This window comes from Tigriopus californicus, chromosome 6 (assembly GCF_007210705.1).
Source record: "Tigriopus californicus strain San Diego chromosome 6, Tcal_SD_v2.1, whole genome shotgun sequence".
Lineage (NCBI taxonomy): Eukaryota > Metazoa > Arthropoda > Copepoda > Harpacticoida > Harpacticidae > Tigriopus > Tigriopus californicus.
The window spans coordinates 5,629,498-5,638,330 of NC_081445.1; the positions used below are offsets into that span (position 1 = coordinate 5,629,498).

At 42.3% G+C, this 8,833-nt stretch overlaps 2 protein-coding genes across 3 annotated transcripts; both read right to left on the reverse strand.

Annotated features, from left to right (window-relative positions):
* Window positions 1–253: 253 nt before the first annotated feature.
* LOC131882529 (uncharacterized) lies at window positions 254–3,947 on the reverse strand. Its single transcript, XM_059229691.1, has 8 exons — window positions 3,791–3,947; window positions 3,620–3,721; window positions 3,261–3,515; window positions 2,811–2,992; window positions 2,537–2,746; window positions 961–1,140; window positions 663–872; window positions 254–597 (listed from the first exon to the last, which is right to left on the reverse strand). Exons 1-8 carry the CDS (start codon window positions 3,843–3,845, stop codon window positions 538–540), a joined length of 1,254 nt encoding a protein of 417 aa, XP_059085674.1. The 5' UTR covers window positions 3,846–3,947; the 3' UTR covers window positions 254–537.
* Window positions 3,948–4,025: 78 nt separating this feature from the next.
* Window positions 4,026–6,390, reverse strand: LOC131882530 (uncharacterized). Of its 2 annotated transcripts, XM_059229693.1 has the most exons (4): window positions 5,580–6,390; window positions 4,863–5,027; window positions 4,470–4,793; window positions 4,029–4,397 (listed from the first exon to the last, which is right to left on the reverse strand). In XM_059229693.1, exons 2-4 carry the CDS (start codon window positions 4,982–4,984, stop codon window positions 4,184–4,186), a joined length of 660 nt encoding a protein of 219 aa, XP_059085676.1. In that variant the 5' UTR covers window positions 4,985–5,027; window positions 5,580–6,390; the 3' UTR covers window positions 4,029–4,183. The 2 variants fall into 2 exon arrangements, with proteins under 2 accessions (XP_059085675.1, XP_059085676.1); XM_059229692.1 differs by lacking the exon at window positions 5,580–6,390 and having other exon boundaries at window positions 4,026–4,397; window positions 4,863–5,257.
* Window positions 6,391–8,833: the final 2,443 nt, after the last annotated feature.

The window sequence follows — 8,833 nt, forward strand, 5'->3', positions numbered from 1 at the left end:
TGGATAAGGAAAAAGACGGTTGACCCACACAGTTTGATTCGGATTTGGTGGAACATGTTCAAAACATATACCATGACATTGGCGACTTAATGTGCTTTCAAAGACGGAATTTCAAAGAGCCACTTTATTGCTAGGATGGTGACACTTAAAGAAAGAAATGCCGTGGCAATTGTTTGGACGATTCATGCTGACAAAACTGCACAGCGTTTTAAGATATGAATCCACGATTGAAAAGGAATGTCCGACCACCATGCTCGTATTGGAAGATTCATTTCAAGGTAAAACATATACTTCATTGTCGGTTCCAATCCAATACTATGCTCGTAAATCGAAGCTGGAAAAAGACTGGCGCCTTTGTTTGATTGGGCGTGTGAAACAATCATTCTTACTTTGTAAATGTACATCCCTTAACATAACATTGCTGCATCATTGGCTCGCCAGAGGCTGCGTTCTGACAAGAGAACAAAATTTAGCAAATGAAACCCAACAGATTTTTCGCTTGAATGAGACTTCGGAATGTATTCTTCGTTCTTTCACTCAACCTCTCGTTTGCACCAAGTTAGCGATTGGAAGAATGCTTCGGAAACTTGGACAGATCTGAAGCGAAAATTTGAGAGAGAAAAAAATACAATAGCAAATAATTTGCCAATTAGCGATTTCACCTTTTGAATGCAGATGACAAATTTGTTTATGTCTCCCGATAGGGTTTTGAAGCCAGAATTTCGAGCACGGACTGACCCTGGAGCAAACCTGACATAGAATTGTTGAGAGAACTCCTTTTGACATTGCTTGGCCAATCGGACACCAAATTGCTTTTCTAGAACATCGCTCTTGACTATGGTTCGAAAGGAGAGAGTCAGGTCAGAAAATATCTGGAATGATAACTCTTCTTTTACTCGCCCCTCAAAAAGGGGCCGTGATTCCAGGTAGGTCTGACCTATTTTTGGTTCTTTAGCTCACCATTCCCAGCTCATGGAACAAGCACACTGCGATGCTGTCCCTACCATGTTTAGGGATTCGTCTCGAACATCGGCTAAAACCAACCGCATCCGATCCAACAGGCTTGGGAGTGCATTTACACAAGGCGTCTTGGATTTCTTGGGCCATTTCCATATTGTGTTCCAAGTCTAGGCAGTCTCCCTGAATGCCCAATATTTGCTTACAATGTGAACGTCGGAACGAGTATTTTCAAGTCGTAAAAAAACAAGTTCTCAGGTGAATCTAACCGTTGATGGAGGGAGTAGAAAGTCGTTTGAGTGTCGTCAACTGGTTTTGCAGTGGGGCACGACGCTCGAGTCTTAAGAACCTACTCCTAAAAGGGCCGACAATGGCTCGGCTTTGTCTAGACAAGGGTCGTAAAACCCCTGACTAGACTATAGTGGATGGTGGACGACCGACAGACAGGATGGGCAATCTCGGGAGGAAGACATTTTTTAAACTCTAAGTAGTTCAATCTGCTGGAGGCACCGATTGTTCCGTTCCACTAAGTATATTGTCCAAATGATTCAATGCTTTGGTGTTCAAAAATATTACTATCTGATGATACCTACATATAAAAAAGTAGATATTGCTTTGTTGTAATGAGTATGACAATTGCACTTTACACAAAATGACTTTGACAGCGCAAAATGTTAATATTTTGGTTCGAATGGAAAAAGATGTCATCTGTTTTACCATGACACATTACTTTGATTCCGTCTGATTATATGAAAGGCATTTCATTGATGTGGATAATGTATGATATTAGTGATTTATTTTGGGGACCTTATTGGGTGAAAAAGAAGAGACTTTAAGCAAAACTTTCTCCAGTTATAGTAACAACATGAAAACGCACACGAATTAAAGTAGTTTTAAAAGGTTTAGCCCACGAGACCAAGTGTATTGACTGATGACTAGTTAATGATATCTCATCATTTTGTAGGGACACGACTAGGAGGAATGCACTCCAATTAATACTTTTAGGGTTTGCATCAGGTAGCTATTTTAAGCTGAACGAATAGCCCATTGGCTTTGGGTTGATGGGCAGCAACATTCTGCTGGTTTCTTAGGGTGTGTGTTGGCCCACCCACTCCACTGCGATAACCAAGCAAGGCTTTCATCATTTATACATCTACCCACCTGTTTATGTACGGTCTGCATTTCCCTCATCATTTTTTCCATAGCCACAAATTTAACTTTATTTTCATTTATTATTTGATCGATCAACGAATTAGAGTTGGTGGATCTGGCTAGCCCTTGAATATAGGGTTGATCCGGAATCTTAGTAAAAAACTTGTCCAAGTCTGACTTAAATCTTGCTACTAGATCAACGCCTACATACGCCCTACGAATATTTGAGGGCAGCAAATTGAACAATGAAGGAGCCCGAGAAAGAAGAGAGGTGGACTTCATTGTTTTAACTAGCCTGGATTTTCGAGGGCTTGAAGGTGCTCTCAAAAAGGTATGTTAAGCTTGTACGGTCACTACAATTGAGCCTAAAACCTGGGTTGGGACAAAGCTCATGAATGCTTGTAAAAACGTGTAGTGTCCTTCTTACCTTTAACAATTGGGGAGGAATTGTCATGGACTCTATTTGTTCAAAATAACCCAGGTTACACACTCTAGGATAATTTTCGCACCATCGCTCAAGGGCGTCATTGATCGATTGGGTCCGTTTGGCCGGGATTCGAAAGGTGGTTTTCAGCCATTCCATAAAGTCAATTGAGTTATTTTTCAGTTCCAGAAACTTACGCACCAAATCTATGGCCTTTAGATGAACAATGTTCGAAATGATAAATGATATGAGAGATTGAATTATTCACGGAGGTTACCTTTGTGTAACCCGTTAATCTCAAGCGTCCAACGGATCGTTGTGGGAGTCCAAAGATCTCAGAAATGGGCTTGTTATTCAAAGGTTCTTGAACAAAATCCTCGAACTCTTTTGACCTCTGCTTTTGGGGAGGGTCAGAATCCAGACGCTTGTTCGGATTGCTGTCATGAGTAGCTTTTGGGTCTGGATTTAAACGAGAATGAAGCCATAAGAAATAAAAAGCGGTCCACTATTTGATGATAAGATTCAAGGTTTTAACTTTGAAAAATAGATGCATCAAGAAAAATGCAACATATTCGCTTGGCTCTAAGTAAAATAAAACCAAACAATTTGAAATTGACAGTCTGGCGGATTGCTCAATCACAAAATGGCACCATCTAGTGCAATGTCGGAAATTGTGTGGTATTCCCTGGATCATCTGGTCCAAATGACGCTTTATTTAACCGCTCACCAAATGGAATGACAAATGCTTGATCTTGATAAAACACTTCGATATCCGAGAGCTGGCTCAAACCGGAAACAATGTCTCCTCTGCCTGGATCGAAGCGCACAATTTCCCGAAACAACTGGCAATTAGTCCCCTGATCCATGTAGCTAAAGCCAACACAACTGCCATTGGATCCGCACTTCTTGGAGCAAGCATCCAATCCGAAGACATGTTGCCAATTCTCTGACGTTCCTTGCAATGTTATGTTGAAGAAACCAGCTGAAATCAATGTTAAACGATTGAAACTAAGAAAGGTTTTGAACTCACCGCTGAGTGTGGTTGAATCAGAATAATGTGGATACGTACGTTTATGCATGACATACCTTGGAAATCACAAGAGGCAAAATCTTGGCAATCTTGATGGTTGAGGACTTTTTCGAAGTCATCAAGGTAGTCAGTGTTTTTGTTGTAAATGTCCATCGAATCTGCAAATACTCGTCACTGTTAATGTTTCGATCAAACACAATCGAACGACTTTTACGACTCAAACAAACCTCCGAAATCCCAGAGACTGAGCTTAATCAAGATCCCAAGAATTTTATCCTTCATGGCTACTAGAACTCTTTTGCGTTCAAGTGATCACATACTCGTAGTCATAATTTAACAGCGTCTAGGTCAATTTCCGTGACCGAATTTTCCGAGTTTTGGTAAAGGCTTGACGTAATCATATCAACTTAAGCTCTTCCATAAAGAATGATTGACCAGAGTTCTCAAATGTCTTAGTTATTGATAGGACTATCCCTTAGCCCTGTCGTGTTTTTTATAAGCATTTTAGATTTGGTTCGAGTCATGTATTCCACTCAAGATCAAGCATCAAGCACTTCATTGGCGTTAGCTTCATTCAATTCCAAAGACAGTAATTTCTTGGCCAATTGTTCCAGAATGGTTCAGCAATATGTCCAATCTGGATGTCCCATTCGCCGGCAATTGATAGGACAAGGGATATCCAGGGTCAAATTCATTTCCAAAACAGCCCCCACAAAGTTATTGGCAACCTGTCTCTTCCGTGGAGTGGGGAATCCAATTGTGTCATTATATTTTCCGCACGAGTAACTATCATGAGACAACAATGGCTTGCCTTGGACCAATTTCCATATATGCCTGGAAATATTCGGGTGCCGATTTGGGTGGACCAATAATGGAAACACCAAGGAACAGCCTACGCGTACAGACCTCATGAGCAAGAACTGATCTGCACCTCGTTTGGTTCGGGGTCGATATGCCACAGGATCAGTAAGCAAACCCATGAAAGCCTCCTCCATTTGAGATCGGAAGGTTTCATTGATCAACTTCACGCCCCAGAGGCCACCCATAATCTTATTTTGATGGTTTGGATGATCTCTCATCGTGTGGAAGCTTTTGTCCGGGCGATTCATGAACTCCAAAATGGCGGATTGCTCTCGGGACGTTATCATCGAGTCCAAGTCCCTGGAAAACAGCCAATCCACTTGTCGGTCAAGGAGGGGCAGGAATCTCCACACAAGTGGGTATAGCTTGCTGTGAAGAGTTCAAGAGAGAGGATATGGTTAATGGTAAAGAACGTGCGGTGGAAACGCGGACGCTTACTGGGCTCCATTTGGATTTGATGTTGTTGAAATGTCGCAAATGTCCAACTTTGGTTCTTGACAAGCAATTCGACAAAGACCAGCTCTCGACTCGGGATGATCGAGTTCGAAATAAACTCGCATTCGGAAATCCGGGAAAAAATTGTTGATGGCTATCAAGTTCTTCCTATCAAGAGAATCCATAGTGATGGCAAAGTGAAATGGCTTTTTCATGATATTTCGTTATTCGTGATGGTTAAAGTCCTAGACTTGAGAGGAAAATGTTGCTTTCGGCGCGAGAAAACTTATTTCCATTTACTCTATTCGGATATTTAAGCAAGCGCTGGTACCAGCAAGCAAACTTGCTTGCCAATGCCAGTGATGCAAAATTGGCGTTTCAAACTGGTTCGATCGAAGCTGACCTTTCCTCATATAGCAATGTGAAAGAAGGGTCAGCTTCTCAAAAGCGTGTTTGAAGCCCCAAACTTGACACTGACACTGGTACCAGCAAACAAACGAACCTGCCAGAGCTTGCCTAAGCGTCCCCATTCTACAGCTACGAAAAACGGACACTTTTGTCGGAAACTGTTTTTCATTGCCCTGGCCCATAAAACACGTGCACGATAAATACTCATGTTCTGCCAGGGGCGTTGTTGAGCTTGTAGGAACAGAAAAGGGGAAAAAAACAGGAGCTGCTCATTAGTCATTACCATATCCAACTTACCCCTAGATGACTTACCTTATTCCTGAAATGGCCAAGATTTGTTAACGGCACCGGTATTGTCTTGATAACTTTCGATCAAATATATTGGCTCACATAGTATCAATTTGATTGGGGTTATTTTCATCCTCTCCGTTAATGGTGAGTTTTTTTCTGCCATTGGGGCGAAATTGATTTATTTGAACTTTCAAAAGGCAATTTCAACTTGATTTCATTCAAAGAGGAGGTGGTATTTCATTAACCGAAAATCATTGAGCCAAGTGCTTTTCCTTGTCATTTGAGTAGTTGTTTCGAAAATGTTAGTTCACCCTATTGCATTATCTTACATTTGGTTCAGCTCCAATATGTTGAAGTTGACACATCATGCATTTTTGACCAGGACCATCGTGCCTAACAAGTTATCAAGACAGTCAGAAGGTTCAATCACAGATCAAGGATTCGACAAACCCGTGGAATAATTTCGCCGCTCAAGGTCGAAAGTTTCTCCTTCGAAGAGGGTGTAGCTGAACACTTTTTGGCCACAGCCCAATTTCTCCACCTCTTTGGAACACATCCCCTTGGGATGGTCCTGAGCTTGAAACCACGATTGCCAATCACCGATGGAATGGACGGATCTCACATTCTTTTCACAGTCACATTCATCAACCATGATCCGGACCGAGCGTCGAGACCTGATGGCCCAAACATACAGAAGCAACAAAAGGACCACTTTCGGCCCCCATCGGCTTACCATTCTGACCACCGGCATTGGCATTGATCAAGCGGGTCAATGGACCAAATGGCAACTCTCTTCAGATGAAGCTACTGACTGTATGGGTACATGAAGCAGAGCAAGTGCATACAACACATGTTATCGCGTTGCACAGATTCGATAACTTTGTTGCCTTTTCCATGGGAAAGAATCTACTTCTATCACTTTTTACGATAAATTGTCGCATTCGCCACACTTCTCTGGGAAATTGTAACTAAGGGTAAACGTTTCATTCGTAGCATGTACCGCTAGAAGTACTTTTTATTCATAATCTGGCACTGAGAAAAACTTCAACACTTCTTGATTTCACTTTTGGGCGGATTAAGCCAAACCCAGCCAAATTAGTAGCTTTATCACTAAGATTGAAATTCGAAATTGAATTATTTTTTCGTGGATAGAATAGAAATCTCTTGGAGGAAAATCTAGTTTACAGCTACCTATTGTCCATACTATCCATGATGTGTAAAACTTGCCGCTGATTTGTGCTCAATTTATTGGTTTTTCTTTCCAATTCTCAATGATCACGGCCATTGTTTCAATGAGGTTGGCAAAAAATCATGTCCTTTGGTAATCAATCCATTCTGGTTTGACATTGATACCAAATTGGCATAAGGGTTATTAGTCAAAACTGAAACAGCTTTCAGACTTGTGTCAGAACCGGCAATGGTTATTCTTCCCTAAAATGACTTTTATCGAACGATTGAATTACATTTTTTTACAAGGAATAAGATCCTCAATAATTCAACATAAAAGCTACATGATTCTTATTTCACTCTACTATATTCGGAAAATATCTGATCTACCAACGAATTCGAGTTGTTCGTGGATTGAGGTTACATGAATATTGGGTACGCAGATTTCTCCGCATCTAAATTTCTTGCTGAAATCGGGGTTGACCATTGATTGAACGATCCAAAAAACAAAAAAAAATCCACAAAAATTGATGAAAGCGAGCGTCATCTTCTCGGAGTCGAATTTGACTAAACATAGCCTCGATATCGGCTACGACGGCAATGACTCCCTCACTAAAACGAAGTAAAACATCAAAGAGTTGATTTTGTAGGGATGGGCCGGTAAGCAGGAGGTCGTTCAGACTTTTTCTGGCAATTTTCGCAGCGGAATCGGAGACAACTCTGATATCTTCGCCCCCTTTCTTCCACACTCCATGGTGGGGGAGGAAGCTTTGTTCTGATTGGCTCAACTCGTCGAAATCAGTTGTCTCTACCGCATACTAGGTTTTTTTTAATGTATTTCTCCACTGCTCTGGTATAAGCTTCGTGGAACGGTCGATCTTTCGCAAATCTTCTCTCCAAACTCTGAAACCGCTTTTCCGCCAACAGATAATTGTTAGCTGGTTTTGGTTGGCCCGGGACCCAAGGAAGTGCCACCTCGTAACCTGGTTTGTCAGGGATTTTCCTTGTAGTTTCCTTGACTAGTTTAAGAGAATAACGATATATCATTGACTACTTGATCCAAGTTCCCATCTTCGGTTTGAATAAAGTTGAAGTGGGACGCTTGGCTTTCTGAGGAGGGATTGATCCTTCCTCAAGCCACCCATCCTAAGAGAGTTCGAAATGCGTAAGGTGTCCCCGGTCTGTCTCTTCGCCACTCTAAGGGTCCAATCAGTGATTCAGCATCTAGGGCAAGCAACACCTCCACCTTCCCCTCACCACCTGGTAAGGGTAAGCCATTGAGATGATTCCATCGTTGACGAATTGATGTCCATGAGAAACTCCGAAGATTTTTGCATACCTCGGGCAGGGACCTCACGTTCAAGGTGTGCGTGTCTGAAGCACTCGCTGATTTGATACCGAATTTTGTCTGGATGCATTTCATTTGTACTACTCCAGTGGCTCCGAGGACCGTCAAGGGTTCCGAAACACCTTTTAAAGCTCCTCCTATCCTTTGAAGGAGTTTTTCACTGACGAACGACGTGTCCGCACCTTCGTCATTCAACGCGTACGTGTCGACTGATCCATGAGAGCCACATCAAGTGACCGGAACTACTCCAAGGAGGATATCCGATCTGGACCTAAGATTTTGACAATGACTGTTTCCCTCCTCCGTCTCCGTTTTCGTTCTGAGCGGAGTATGGTGAAAATTAATTGACTGATTCTTTCGTTCATTTGAGTGAAGGAGTGGATGGTGAAGGTACTGGCACTCGGGGACGTTGCAGGAAAGCGGGTGGTGACAATACGTTCCCATATGGCCACGCTTGAGACATTGGAAACAAAGACGGCCTCTCCTGACAAGGTCGAACCGTTGACCATGTTCCAGTGACTTGAACGTCGGGCAAGTGGAAATGGTGTGTTCCTTTCCACAACATACGTATTTCGATGGATTGGTTCCAAAGTTTATGGTGGTTGAGTTGGTATGGGATGGCCGAAATGGCCGGCTAATCACATGTTCTTCCCGTCCAATGGTTAAGTAACGGGAGTCATGGTGGGCAGATTCCAACAACCACAAACAAAACCGAGTACTCTTCTCTGCTTCGGGTAGGCTGCGGGAAAAATCGATACCA

What these genes read in the sequence shown, in the direction of transcription:
- LOC131882530 (XM_059229692.1), bottom strand. Translation starts at nt 5,074, where the DNA reads ATGAAAAAGCCATTTCACTTTGCCATCACTATGGATTCTCTTGATAGG. An exon ending in TCAAATCCAAATGGAGCCCA is followed by an intron (nt 4,794 to 4,862) that starts GTAAGCGTCCGC and finishes AACTCTTCACAG; the next exon opens with CAAGCTATACCCACTTGTGT. An exon ending in GATCAGTTCTTGCTCATGAG is followed by an intron (nt 4,398 to 4,469) that starts GTCTGTACGCGT and finishes GAATATTTCCAG; the next exon opens with GCATATATGGAAATTGGTCC.
- LOC131882529 (XM_059229691.1), bottom strand. Translation starts at nt 3,845, where the DNA reads ATGAAGGATAAAATTCTTGGGATCTTGATTAAGCTCAGTCTCTGGGAT. An exon ending in AGCATTTGTCATTCCATTTG is followed by an intron (nt 2,993 to 3,260) that starts GTGAGCGGTTAA and finishes GTTTAAATCCAG; the next exon opens with ACCCAAAAGCTACTCATGAC. An exon ending in TTCCTCCCCAATTGTTAAAG is followed by an intron (nt 1,141 to 2,536) that starts GTAAGAAGGACA and finishes TTGGGCATTCAG; the next exon opens with GGAGACTGCCTAGACTTGGA.